This window comes from Schistocerca nitens, chromosome 3, assembly GCF_023898315.1.
Source record: "Schistocerca nitens isolate TAMUIC-IGC-003100 chromosome 3, iqSchNite1.1, whole genome shotgun sequence".
NCBI lineage: Eukaryota > Metazoa > Arthropoda > Insecta > Orthoptera > Acrididae > Schistocerca > Schistocerca nitens.
Window position 1 is genome coordinate 329431566 of NC_064616.1, and position 15577 is coordinate 329447142.

The following is a 15577-nucleotide window of genomic DNA, read 5'->3' on the forward strand; positions in this document are numbered from 1 at the left end:
GACAAAATGCTTACGTTATGACATTGTAATAGGTGGAGATTTGAACGCAGATTTTGATGTAACAACAGCCAAACATAGTATCACTTAGCTCAGAAATCTTCTAAGACAGTACAATCTGCACTTTATCAATAATAGACCCACAATACATTAAACATGTCTTGACAATATCTTTGTCAGTTTTAATACTAAAGAAGAATCATGTGGTGTGACAGTATTCCCATTCTCAGATCATGATTCTGTATCATTAAATTACATAAGTAGGTTCTGTGCTGATAAGAGTAACATTTATAAGCCTATCCCAAAAATGGCAATCACTAGATCGGTTACAAATGATAAAATTAACAGGTTTTGTAAGAGTGGTTTGGCCAATGGTCTGGTGACACAAATTATAGTCTATGTAAAGATATGTCAGCAAAACTAATATTTGAAAGGTTTTTCAAAGTATTTTTGGCACAATTTAATGACAACATTCCAATAAAGAAATGCAAAATAATTGACCAAAGCTCTAAAGCCAAGGGCATAAACAAACAAAACCCATGGTATACTGCACAACTGAAACATCTGAAAAACCACATTATGTTGTTGTACAGTATACATAAAAATCTGTAGACTGACCATGACAGATCAGCTTATGTTCAATGTAGGAATAAAGTACCAAAAAAGCCATTGTGGAAGCCAAAAAAGCACACAACTTCTGCAGTATTGAAAATTCCACGAATAAATACAAAGCTGCATGGAAAATAATAAATAGTGTTACTAAAGATGAAAGAAATTTAAAAAATCAGTATATGCCCTCAAAAATTCAATGATTTCTTTATTAAATTAGCACAAGAAGTAGGAAATGCTATCACCAAACCTGTCATTAGCTCATCTGAGATTCTTTCAAAAAAAGTCTTTAAACCAATAGTAAATATAAGTATGTCTACCTCCTCTGAGTTCCCATCTAGTCTCGCCCTAAAAATAGTTAAACAACTGAAATCATTTGAGACTGTAGACATATATGGCATTTCTTGTAACATTCTAGAAAAAGTAATAGATTGTATTGTGTATCCTTTAACATCCTGCATAAATAAGTGTATGTATGAGGGATATTTTCCTGATGAGCTAGAAGTGTGTGGGATAGTCCCAAAATATTAAAAAGGAGATATTGACTCATCTTCAAGTTACAGATCAATTTCCATAGTCCCAGCTGTCTCTAAAGTGTTTGAATGTGTAATATACCAACAGTTATCCATGTACTTTGAAAATGCAGGAATAATCAGCGAATCATAGTACTGTTTTAGGAAAAACTTGTCAACTGTTAATGCTATACTCTAAGTAGTCAAACACATACATCAAGTGTTTGAGGAGAAAGGATTTGCTCAAGTCACCTTTTGTTATCTAAGTAAGGTTTATGACTGTGTAGAGCATAAAATACTCCCAAAAAATGGAGTAGTATGGCATTTGAGATAATGGTCTTAAACTATTAAAATCATACCTACAGGATCGCAAGCAAGCTGTTTGTGTAGGTAAAGAAAAGTCTAGTATTGAATTAGTTAAAATAGGTGCACCGCAGGGACCTGTACTGTGGCCTTTTATGTTCCTAATAATGATTAATGACCCGCCATCATTCATCGAGTCCATGACAGTACTATATGCAGATGATGCAACTTTCCTTCGTTGTAGTAATGATTTCAGTAGCCTTAAAGCTTGTGTTGCAGAGACAATGGGTCAAGCACCCTACTGTTTTAAAGCAAATGGTTTCCTACTGAATGATAACAAAACGCAGCAGATGGTATTTAGTCTAAAAGACAAGCCTGCATCAGAGGATCCTAGTTGTGTTAAGTTTTTAGGCGTATATATAGATGAAAAATAATCCTGGGTTCAACATGTACAATATATTATTGGTAAATTGTCTAGAGCCATGTATTTGCTATGGCGACTTATGGACTGGGTACCTCAAAACTATGTTAGAACACCATATTTTGCATTTTTCCACAGTATCCTAACATATGGTATTACTGTATGGGGTAACTCGATTTCAGTGTGTGACGTCCTAATACTACAAAAGACAACCATTAGGATAATTACTGGTTCTCCATATAAAGCACACTGCAAACCATTTTTCTGTGAACAAAAATCCATGACTGTAATAAACCTATATATTTACTATGTTTTACTCCTCACAAAAAGAAGTTACCGGAAGCAAAACATAGAGAAAATATACATTTCTACAACACGAGAAGGAGCAGACGCATTTATACTCCTTACCACAGACTGTCAAAGTCACTTAACAGCTATGAACTGATGGGGTACAAATTATTTAATAAGCGTCCACAATATGTACAGGAACTACCTGAACAAGCATTCAAACAAAAACTATACGAATGGCTAGTTGCTCACCCATTCTATGACATAAATTATTATTTCAAATGTAATATAATTTTGTAGTATATATAACATGCCTCTTGTTTTCTTTGAATTAACAGTTATATTGTATTACATGCCTGACATTGTCTATTTCTGTAATGGCCGAATGACAATAAAATTACTATTATTATTATTATTATTATGAAGCAGGACCATTCTTTGCTGCAGAACTTGGCACATAATTACACAATGGTGGCTACTGACATACGTGCTGCCCCGTACACATTCTTCATTCTCTGATAGGTGTCTAGCAGTGTTTGTCCTTCAGCAAACAAGAAAAAATGACAGCACGTTCGTCCTGTTTGAACGTAATACGCAATAACGTCACCATGAGCTTAAACTGTCTAGGGTAGTCCCAGTACATAAAAAAGGAGATAAAAATTCTGTCTCAAGTTACAGGCCAATTTCCATAGTCCCAGTTTTCTCAAAAGTTCTAGAATGCATAATTTACCAACAATTATCTGTTTACTTTGATAACATAGGAGTAATAAGTGGATCACAGTATGGCTTTAGGAAAAACCTGTCAACCATTGATGCCATAGACCATGTTGTTAAATACATCCATCAAGTATTTGAAGATAAATGCTTTGCCCAAGTGACTTTTTGTGACCTAAGCAAAGCCTTTGACTGTGTAGAACATACACTACTACTCGAAAAAATGGACTTTTACGGTGTTAAAGGTAACAGCCTTAAGCTATTAAGATCATATTTACAAAACCGTAAGCAAGCCGTCTGTGTTGGGAAAGAAATGTCCAGTATAGAACAAGTTGAGGAATGATAAATGACCTGCCATCATTTATCAAATCCAGGACAGTACTCTATGCTGATGATACAACATTTCTGAACAGCAGTAATGATCTTAATAGCCTTAAAACATGTGTTACAGAGACAATTGAGCAAGCTTCACTCTGGTTTAAAGCAAATGGGTTCTTGCTTAATGAAAGCAAAACCCAGCAGATGGTATTTAGTTTAAAAGACAAGTTTCCATCAGATGATCCTAGTTGTGTTAAATTTTTGGGGGTATATTTGGATGATAAACTTTCTTGGAATCCACATATTACGTATATTAGCGGTAAATTGTCTAGGGTAATCTATTTGTTAAGGCGATTAATGCACTGTGTACCTAAAAATTATGTTAGAGTATCTTACTACTCATTTTTCCAAAGCATCATATCCTATGGCATTATTTTATGGGGAAACTCCACTTGTGTGCATGATATACTATTGCTGCAAAAGAAAGCTATTAGGATAATTACAGGCTCACCATACAAGGCTCATTGTAAACCTTTGTTTAACCAACAAAAAATCATGACAGTAATAAACCTATATATTTATTATGTTTTAATCTACACAAAAAAGAACTTACGTAAAGTAAAACGCAGGGCAAATATACATTGTTACAGCACTAGGACAAACAGCTCTATCTATATGCCCTACCACAGACTGTCAAAATCTGTTAACAGTTATGAACTTATGGGCCACAAATTATTTAACAAACTTCCACAAGGTATACAAAATTTACCAGAGCAACAATACAAACAAACACTTTATGACTGGTTAGTTGTAAACCCACTCTACAATGTAAAGGATTTCATGACCTGTGATATTAAACTGTAAAGTTCTTAACAATTCTGTCCTTCTATAGCATGTACTGTACTGTATTGTATTACATGTATGGCTTTGTCTATTGCTGTAATGGCTTAAAGACAATAAAATTATTATTATTATTATTATTATTATTATTATTATTATTATTATCATAATCCACGTTTCAGCATTTACTGCAAGCACGTTTGAAAGGCACAAATGCCACACTAATCTCTTGCCTGCATTTTGGTGCTTATTCATCTGAATCAAAGAGCTGTTATGTTGCATATACGCTGCAGCAATGCCCTCAAACGGAAACTTTTTTATCAGAAAAAACTTCCTAACACTCAAATTTATATTTGATTTTAAAATATTTTTCTTCTTCACAAAACATTGTCATTATGCATCTCATATCTCATTTACATCTGTTATTGTCAATCATTTCGTTGGTCAAATAACAAAACCTGTCTATTATTTTTACTGTTTAATTTACCAATCTAATTACCTAAAGTTTACCTGACTTCATTCAACTAGACTCCATTACCCTTGTTTTACTTTTTCTGATGTACATTGTATTACCTCTTCTCAAGACACTATCCATTTCATTCAACGGATTTTCCAAGTACTTTGCCATCTCTGACAGAATTACACTTTACAGTCTGCTCAATATACAGACTGAATAACATTAGGGATGTGAGAGCACCTTGTACTTGATAGATGGAATGTCACTGGAAGAAAGCACTTCAGAGTTGGGGGCTGTGACATGTGGATGAATGACATTTTACTGTTAGAAAAATGAGTCCATAATAAACAAAAGTTAAAACTTAACTGTAACGTGAGAAGCAATTATAACTTACCTGCTGCAGTTAACTTCAACATTATATCTCCCATTTGAAGTGAATGAAGACCTAAATGACTCAACTTGTGTAAAGAAACCCACAGGAAGTTCATTCCATTGGTCAAAGAGCACACCACCACCAAGGGAAAAGGTACCAGGTCTACACATACGGCATTTTAAATCCCCCAAGTCAAAATAGTAACCAGCATCACAGGAGATACCTAGAAGAAAATGTATTTAATGTAATACAGCTTTTTCACATCTTCAGTATTTACATTTTTAGGGAGTTGCCATATTATATGTTACAGTGCACAAATCAACTGTCTGTTCCAAAAGAATCATATAAATTATTAATTGCAGTCTTGGTCTAAGAGAAAGACAGTTTAAAATATCCACTACCATGGGTAGTCTTAGTAACTTTCAACAGTGCTATGTGAAAGACTTATTCATGCACAAATATATATGTATATGTGAATCCCTGCACTATTTTATTATATTTGCTTTCAGCAGTATAACACTCTTTAGCCATGCACAGGTGCAATAACTATGATACAAGCCTATCTTCTATACAACATTTTAGTAAACACAGACACTTTAAAAAATACACTTCACTTATTATCGATTCTACAGGAAAAGTGGTCATTACATTGTATGTATATACCGTTGGTCAACTTTTCATATTACTCCTTAAAATGAATCTTGCGAAAGCGCCATACAATTTTTGCTTATTGGTAGGGTATCAATAATTGAAAGGAATGGAATCTGAAGTTGTCCCAGCTCAGAGAGGAATTTTTCTCTATATCGACCACACTTTTGGCAAGCAAAAATCAGATTATTAACGTCTCCCATATTTGAGACGTTGTAGTCACAGGTGTCCAAAGTCATAAAATGAAGGCGGAATAAATGAGCAGGTAAGCTTCCATGACTGAATCTCATTCTTGTAATTACAGAGATCGCTCTTCTGTGTACAGACGTATTGGGAAACCAAGATAATCTTGGTAAGTGGGGTTGTATCCATTTTAATATTTGCATTTTGGAGCATTTTATTTTTATGCAATACAAATGGTCCGAATAAGGTAACTGAATATTTATGAAGGTTCCAGAGATTGCAGTGTCCTTGGCCACCTGGTCCACAGATTCATTGTATAAAATACACATATGAGCTGTAATCAACAGGAGAAAAATATACTTGTTACGTCATGGGCTATGTCTATTACCAGCTTACTGCTGTGCTTATCCCTGTTTCCAATTTTCTGTTGCACTAAGAATGCTTTTTGGGTCAGAGATAATTAGGATCATTTTGCAATTCTGAGTTATCGAGAAGTTGATGGCCTTCATGACTGCTGAGTAACATCTCTTCCTCAAATGTATGTCGAAGTTCAGTACTACGTTAATGGGGTAATGGTATGATCCCATTGAATACCTCAAGGTCTCTCACTTAGAAATTTTGTGGAAGTCTGGCGACATAAGACTCATGTCCACTGCAGATGGTCGTCTACAAGGGAAAGGTAACATTCTTGGGGAGTCATCATTCAAAATGACCGAATCTAGTTCCTCAGTTGAAGAGGCGACAACCTTCTGGATCATTGACAGCATTGCCCCAAGCACTGTGATGAGAGTTAAAATTCCCACAGATAAGGAAGGGTGGATGAAGCTGAGTAAACAGTTGTTGGTAGATATTGCTACTGCTTACAGTCCTGGGAGCTTTATATATGGACACAACACAGAAGAACCACCAAATGTTTGTATTTCTGTACCCTGTACTTGAAAGTTTAAATGGATTACGTTGTAACTAATGGTGTTCTTAATTAATAAAACCGCTCCTCCTTTATCGCCTGGTCTGTCTGACCTTACTAAACTATATCTTTTGAAATGAACTGGCGTTTGTGGTTTGAACCACGTTTCAGATAGAGCCAATATGGAGATATTTTGTTTATCTACTTCTTTTTCCAGTACTTCCCTGTTCGAAATTGCTAACCTAGAATTCCATTGTAATATATTAAGGGCCACCATGAATCGAGAAGATGCTAGTTTTTGGTTCTGAACTACATTTTATTTCTTGGATAAAATTGAGGAAACCATATTGTAAATGTCTGCTTGCTCTACATTGTCTGTATTGGAAGAGGTTAACTCAGTTATTAAATATAATATTCCAGATACTAGCTTACCAATGTAACTCACAACATTAACACTATCGCATGGTGGCTTTCTAGCTCATGGCAGCTGGTTAGAATCTTTGTAATTTAAGAAATTTATATCTCCAGTTTATTGTCCGTGACGAAAGCTGAGGTGGTAGTGTATACCTCCTGTCATCAGACACCACACCAACTGCCTGGGGTAAATCCTAACCTCTCTGCTCTGTTTTATGGAGTGAGGACATTATCAAATATCTTCATCAGTACAATGATACACTGCCAGATGGAGACGTTTAGTTCACTTCAGTTGGCGCTGTTCGAGGGCTGCAGAGATTATGTGCTGATAGCGGGTTTCACCATTTCTTTTCTCTCACTGATTGTCATCAGTGACACACACAGTCGCCAGCACAAAACAGTTATACTCAAGGCACGACATGCACTTACCTTTTAACTATCACGTTGCATTCAAGAGGATGATAAAGATTATGCTTTATCATATAGATAACGATATATTGATGTACAGGCTGTCTTAGACTACACCTATTATAGTTTCCTTGTTCTTGCAAGATCCAACTGTTTATGGAGATAGATGGGATTGTTAATAAATTTAACTGTCTGAAATGAGGCCTATAAAATATTTTAGTTACTGAAGTGCCAGACATACACCTTCTGCTTGATAAACTTCTTTAGCCCCAGAAGAATTACCCCACAAATGAATGTCGTATCTTAGATGATAGTGAAATAAAGCATAATAGGAAATACGCAACTGTTTTCAGAAACAGTGTGTGGTTTATTCAACAAATGAAAAACGCGTGACAGCTTTATACATTCATATTCCGTATGACTGTTAATTTCGAATACAGTTACACACCAATGTGTGCAGGAGATCTACTCTGAATGTCAACATTGAATAAAATGCAGATAATGGTCACAGTATTTTGATAATTAATAGATAATTCATTAGCATTAAACAAGGTATTTGATAACTTATGGCACTTTTCGTTTTGTAGATACATTTTTACGTGGTATGTTATGTATTAGGTTATTTGCAAATATTATAACTTTTCGTTTCGTAGTTACATTTTTATGTGGTATGTTATATAGTAGGTTATTTACAAATATTATAAATAGTAAAAGACAAGCCCTGATGCTTGGGGAATACCTTGGGCAACACTGAGTAACGGCGACTTTTCATTGTCGTAGTTTACGATTGTCATGTGTGCCAACTATGTGTGTGCTCCGAGGCTCGAGCACCCACATAAATAATCTTGTGGGTGCGCCGCGCTCACAAGATTTTTTGTTTGATAAAAACAAAATAAAATAATTATTTCTCACTTGCCATTATCAAAAAATAAAAAGCAGTTAAAAAATTGGGATGTAAGTTAAAATTTCTAACAGCTAACACATAACTGTTTGTTTCAAATTTGTTTGTGCCAAGGAAATGAAGGAACACACCATCCCTTGCCTTGCCTGTCTGGCCAGATCAAAGGTAGACCCAACAGTAATAATGGTAGTATATTTTGAATAGAATACCAACTTTTTGGCTTGCTTTGATATTCACTTCAAGTGACACACTACAATACACCCATTCCATTAGTCAACAATTGTTTTAAAGGAAGTTCTTGCCGATATTGAGCACTGATAAAGAATAAACCGAAACACATGGAAACTGATTGTGATTGACTACCTCAATAGCTGTTTTTTTCTTCTTTTGTTTATTTGGATCAGATAAGAGCGGCGTGATTTACGATTTCAGTTTAGTTGCTTCCATGTAATCTGCATTTCTATCTTCTTGTTTGCTCTCCGAGAGAAAATGACTTGGAAGGACGCGGGATCTGAAGTTCTCATTTTCAGAAAAATGGTTGTTATCGTGTTAGTGCAAGGGAGAGGGTCTACCGACTGGATTTGTGGAGCAAAAGCTCTCCGTTGAGCAGAAATTTTAGCAATTTTCAAGCGTGGCATGATTACTGGACACAGCTTGAAAGGTGAAACACAACACTGAGTACTGCTTGTTTACATACTTTCAAATTAGAACATTATGTTTGAAGGTCACAATGGATAAATTCGTTATATGTGTGTCGTCGTCTTAACAGGAGCCGGCCAGAGTGGACGATCGGTTTTAGGCGCTTCAGTCTGGAACCGCGCGACCGCTACGGTCGCAGGTTCGAATCCTGCCTCGGGTATGGATGTGTGTGATGTCCTTAGGTTAGTTAGGTTTAAGTAGTTCTAAGTTCTGGGGGACTGATGACCTCAGCTGTTAAGTCCCATAGTGCTCAGAGCCATTTGAACCATTTTCTTAACAGGAGGATATTACTGAAAACCTACGTTACCGGTACCGGAACCCGAAAATGCAGTTTCTGCAAGTGCCAAGTAATCGTTATGCAGGTCATGAGATGAAAGAGAGAGAAAAACATTTCCTTGGCTTTATTATAACAAAGAACTGGACAAAGTGTTCTGTAGTGTGCGTAAAAAAGCTATTGTTTCCAGTATAGCGCTTACGTCGGAAACTGCTACCTCTGCAAATGGGGATTCATGTAACGCATTTGTTCGAAATGGATTTTTCTAGAGGCAAAAGGCTGCTGGACGTTTCAGTGTCACGAAAAATGTACACTTCATAGTTCGTCCGTGACTGCTCTGGCAAGATATGAAAACTGTACGCAAGGCAGTTTTAAAGACTATAACGTCCCTCTTATTTTTTAATAATCAAGGGACAGTAATTTGGGATCACAGCCATGAAGCATCAAATTAATATTCATCAGTTACTGCTGCCTGGAAGAGAAAATGCTCCTGAGCTGAAATCTTGGCTGCAGCAAATTACGTACGAGTGAGTTTCTCACGAAATATTGAATGCAATTGTCTCTTTATTATCCAGCAATATATAGCAAAATATTTTGAAATCTATTAAGGCGGCACAATAATTTTCTCTCGTTGCTGATGGAACATCCGGAATATCAGTGAAGGAACAAATATCCGTGTGCATCAGATTTGTTGATAAAAATTTGCAAATTGAAGAAGAATGAAAATGAAGTAGCGTAACAAGTTCTAGGACATTATTTCGAGTCGTCCAGGATGTCATAAGTCACACTCACTGTACAGAAATTTTAATTTTGGGTGTCTCTGGCGCCCCTCCCAGTTTGGTGCCCAATGACAAAAGGTTGTTCGGCAGGTCTGCGACCATGTTTGGCTCAATAGTACAGTCTTGACTTGGTCGCTATATTCTTTTTGTTATTGCTCCAGATTACATGCTTCGCTTTAACAGCTTCTTCAGATCAAATCTGTGGTACAGATGATGGAAAATGTTTTATATAAGCAATGTTTAGAATAATTGTGGTGATGCATATGTTGATAGTAGTAGGGCAAAGTGGGTATCACCTCAGTCTGCATTGTTGCCATATTTATTGAAGATGGCGGATCCAAGAGAAGCCATATATGAGGCAATATCAGACTGACGTCATTGTGGGAAGTTCAAATTTTGGTGGGAAAACAGGTCAATTGGTCTACCTCCACTAACCTAAATCCCCCCCCCCCCTCCCTTCCCTCCTGCATCTGGAAGTTGGTGGGGAAAGGACTCAGTATATGCTGGGCTGCTGGATAGGCTGGACATAAGTCTTTGTTTTGCATGCATTGTTCATTTAAACAATTGGAGTTGTCATGAGAAGTAGCTCCATCCAGTGAGCTCACCTTGAGGTCCAGAGTCCAACTGACGTAGTTCACAACACCACCACCATAGGGCGCTGTTGGCCCTCCCCCCCCCCCCCCCCGTCCCCCTTTGACACAGTCCAAGATGGCGGTCCACGGGGGTGGGGAAAGGAGGAAATTCGCTCATTCTCTGTCTAGCTGCTGGTCTGGGAGGATGGATGTAATTGTTTACTGTGTTTAGCTGTCTGTGCTGAAGAAGGAGTAGTTTAACAGGTATACTAGTTGTAATCATGCAGCAGAAGACTGTGTCCATAGCCACCTAAATGTGTTTGGAAAGCAATGATATTTGGTGAAGACGAATATGCTTCAACAAATAATGAAGATGCAACAGGATAGGGCTAAGTTACACTCCCCAGCTCATGCTGATAAATGCATGTGCTGTAACTATAGATCATTCTGTAAAAGTCCAGTCAGTCTTCCAAAGCACAAGAGGCAAAACGTTCACCCACGACTCTCTGTGTCTGCTGGAAGAGAGGCCACGCACCGGGCTCACGGCACTGCCATGCGGTAGCCACGTACTTCTTGTCATGTTTGAAATACCCACAGCCTTCCTCCTTCCCATACCCACCGCACAGATACCTTTTGTCGTTGAACATGAACTGTTTTCGGGAGTCATTAAACCTGATGTATAAGTAATGTGCTGAACACTGTCACATACATAAATTGAAGATGTCACACGAACTGAACGTACCACTGCACAAAGGCAGAGAGAGAGAGAGAGCTTTGCAGAAGACACGAGACAATTTAAGCAATTTGCGACGTAAATTTTCAAATGTGTGTGAAATTTTATGGGACTTAACTGCTAATGTCATCAGTCCCTAAGCTTACACACTACTTAAACTAAATTATCCTAAAGACAAACACACACACCCATGCCCGAGGGAGGACTCGAACCTCCGCCGGAACCAGCCGCACAGTCCATGACTTAGATCGCTCGGCTAATCCCGCGCGGCTGCGACGTAAACACACGTTTTATTCTGAGGAATATCATCACCGCACTTGAACATGGACTCTAAAAAAAGATCGTGGAACACTCGTCAAAGCAACCGTGAGACACTTCGCGCGCTTTTGTAGGAAATACCCCTGCCTTTGAGCACAGGTTGCTTCTGCAGTTACTGTATCCAATTGAACGTTTCTTTAAATACACTTTCAAAAAGATTGCTGCAAAACAGTTTGCTTCAATTTTTTAATGAATACCGCTAAACTTGAACACAGACCCTAAAAGAGATCGCGGCACACTTTTGAAACCGGCCTGAGACACTTCCCAAGCTTTTGTGGGAAATAGATCCCAAAACCGATATCAGCTGCAATTTCTAATTTTACACGACAAAACGACGATATTTGGAAGTTAGAATAAATATCTCTGTAATTAAAAATAGGACGCTCAGCTGCTAGTTTGAAGGCACTACCAGAACAGAAAAAAATTCTGAGTTTTCAGCTGCTGTAGTGTTCATCACTTTTCTGAAAGGGTGAGTGGGCGTAATTTATATTTTCTGCAGTAGTCAGGGACGTTATTTGCCTCACTTCTCGTAGCACACCCTGCTTTACTTAGCACAGACGGAAAAATCAGAAAAATTACACAAACAGAATTCGAAGCAATGTCTACAAACGAGAAAAATGGCTCGAGTTTTCGATGTTCTACAACTGCTGGTCTGGAGATGCTCTGCATTCACAATGGTAGGTGAGGGACAGCTTCCAACCTGTCCGAACCAGAGGAGGATGGTTAGCTTGGACTTGTCTTTGAACTCTCGAACAAAGAAGACATCACATGACTGCCATACATGACAGAACTTTCCGTAGATCCCTTGACTCCAGCCTGTAGAGGCTCCTATGCCCCGCACAAAGGATGTCTTGTGACTCGCTGACGTCATGGAACTTCTTGTGAATGGTGCATTCTGATTGGCTCTAACTGAATTTACGCACCAAACTGCTGCTTCTACCAGTGTGGGAATATTGTCCGCAATTTCCTACAGGTAGACAAATTACGAGATCTTCAGCGACAAATCTATTTTCTACAGAGAAAAAAAATAGCAGTAATATTGCACTGACAGTTCAATCCTGAAAAATTCGTCTACAGATCTTGCATCCTGCATATAGCTATCGACCACCAGACACTCGTACACATACCGCGAAGACAGACAGGTTATAAAAAAAAATTTATCACATGCACCGTATATAGTCCTCGCAGCACTAGATATTTCCCACAAGGTTGTTCGGTCATCCAACATGGCCAGTAATTATGAGTCAACTGCCCCCGCACTTGCTGGCCTGATACGCGATCAGAGCGTTCTCAGCAGACCACAGTCTCTCTCCAGACTGGTGTAAAAAGGCTGGGCTGGTTTCCCTTAGCACAAAGGCGTTACTGTTTCCAGCCCTGACTTGCTTGCTTGCATGCTGCCATGCTTTCTTCAACCATGTCCAGACTCCGGGATTACAAAACCATGTGTATCTTCATATGGTTTGCCAGAATATCATACCATTTACGAGATAGTTCTCGATATCAGCCAGATTGCAGTATGCTACCGATCGCTTGCACAGTATAATTAAGAAGATAAAGAGTGGAATATACACTATGTGATCAAAAGTATCCGGAAATCCCAAAAAACATACGTTTTTCATATCGGGTGCATTTTGCTGCCATCTACTGCCATGTACTCCATATCAGCGACCTCAGAAGTCATCAGACATCGTGAGAGAGCAGAATGGGGCACTCCGCGGAACTCACGGACTTGGAACGTGGTCGGGTGATTGGGTGTCACTTGCGTCAAACGTCTGAACGCAAAATTTGCACACTCCAAAACATCCCCAGGTCCACTGTTTCCGATGTAATAGTGAAGTGAAAACATGAAGGGACACGTACAGCACAAAAGCGTTCAAACCGACCTCGTCTGTTTACTGACAGAGACCGCCAGCAGTTGAAGAGGGTCGTAATGTGTGATAGGCAAACATCTATCCAGACCATCACACAGGAATTCCAAACTGCATCAGGATCCACTGCAAGTACTGTGACTGTTAGGCGGGAGGTGAGAAAACTTGGATTTCATGGTCGAGCGGCTGCTCATAAGCCACAAATCACGCTGGTAAATGCCAAACGACGCCTCGCTTGGTGTAAGGAGCGTAAACATTGGACGACTGAACAGTGGAATACCGTTGTGTGGAGTGACGAATCACGATACACAATGAGGCGATCTGATGGCAGGGTGTGGGTATGGCGAATGCCAGGTGAACGTCATCTGCCAGCGTGTATAGTGCCAACAGTAAAATTCGGAGGTGGTGGTGTTATAGTGTGGTCGTGTTTTTCATGGAGGGGGGTTGCACCCCTTGTTGTTTTGCGTGGCACTATCATAGCACAGTCCTACATTGATGTTTTAAGCACTTTCTTGCTTCCCACTGATGAAGCGCAATTCGGGGATGGCGATTCCATCTTTCAGCACGCTCGAGCACCTGTTCATAATGCAGGGCCTGTGGCGGAGTGATTCTACGACAATAACATCCCTGTAATGGACTGGCCTGCACAGAGTCCTGACCTGAATCCTATAGAGCACCTTTGAGATGTTTTGGAACGCCGACTTCGTGACAGGCCTCACTGACCGGCATCGATACCTTTCCTCAGTGCAGCACTGTGTGAAGAATAGGTTGCCATTCTCCAAGAAACCTTCCAGCGCCTGGTTGAACGTATGCCTGCTAGAGTGGAAGCTGTCATCAAGGCTAAGGGTGGACCGACACGATACTGAATTCCAGCATTACCGATGGAGGGCGCCACGAACTTGTAAGTCGTTTTCAGCCAGGTGCCCGGATACTTTTGATCACATAGTGTACATAAATACGCACATCCCTTTTTGTTAATCTGTACGAATTATCGCGCATTTCTAAAAATGATTGTCTCTGATTCTGTTAAACTGCTGTTTCAGTACTGCCGTGTGTAATGGGAAATGCAATGATTTGTTTGTATTTCTCGACATTGGGGAATATTCAAAAAATGGCTCTGAGCACTATGGGACTTAACATCTGAGGTCATCATTCCCCTAGAACTTAGAACTACTTACACCTAACTAACCTAAGGTCATCACACACATCCATACCCGAGGCAGGATTCGAACCTGCGACCGTAGTGGTCGCGCGGTTCCAGACTGAAGCGCTAAGAACCGCTCGGCCACACCGCCGACGGGGTAGTATTAATATGGAAATTTTTTCCTTGCTAGTTTTGTTGCTATCCAAAAGTATTTTCTCAATTTTTTTTTTCTATTTAAGATTTTTAATTTTAAGTGAAAAACGTAACGTTATTGGTGTATGAATAAAACGTTATCTTGTGAATAAGTCCATTGACACACTGGATATAATTATAAAACTGATGTTATTTCAGATCGTTAAATCAATATGGTGGTATTCACACTTATATTAATATTATTGAAATATGCACATACCGTTTAATATAGAAATATGCTTACCATTTGGATATCAAAACAGTAAAGTAAGTACAGCTGTAATCATCCCGCAGGTTGTTTTGCACACCGCAGTGTTTTACTAGGCATGGTCGTATTGGAGGTGGTATGCCATTGTTTTCCTCTGACCTTGGAATGGACCTAAACAGTCAGTTAAAGGGGACCTCCGATTTATGGGACTCTGAATCACGGTGAAACTCGGGTATAAAAGTGATCTACCTAGAAAGAACATTGAGTGGATACCTGTCAATCGTCTGAAATAAATCAGTTTTATGTACTTACTGTCAAATTCCGCAGAAATGTTGGAACACGTGAGGCAATACTTACCCTACGACTTATCTTAGAAAATAGATTAAGAAAAGGAAAACCTACGTTTCTAGCATTTGTAACTTAGAGAAAGCTTTTGACAATGTTAACTGGAATACTCTCTTTCAAATTCTGAAGGTGGCATGGCTAAAATACGAAAG

The 15577-nt window shown here is 38.8% G+C and overlaps 1 protein-coding gene across 1 annotated transcript in view; it reads right to left on the reverse strand.

Annotated features, from left to right (window-relative positions):
- The window catches only part of LOC126249592 (endosome/lysosome-associated apoptosis and autophagy regulator family member 2-like), a 241594-nt gene that overhangs the window by 112022 nt on the left and 113995 nt on the right, over window positions 1–15577 (reverse strand). The window contains exon 3 of the mRNA XM_049951256.1: window positions 4854–5055. Within this exon, the coding sequence (XP_049807213.1) occupies window positions 4854–5055 (202 nt within the window). The remainder of the gene's footprint in view (window positions 1–4853; window positions 5056–15577) is intronic.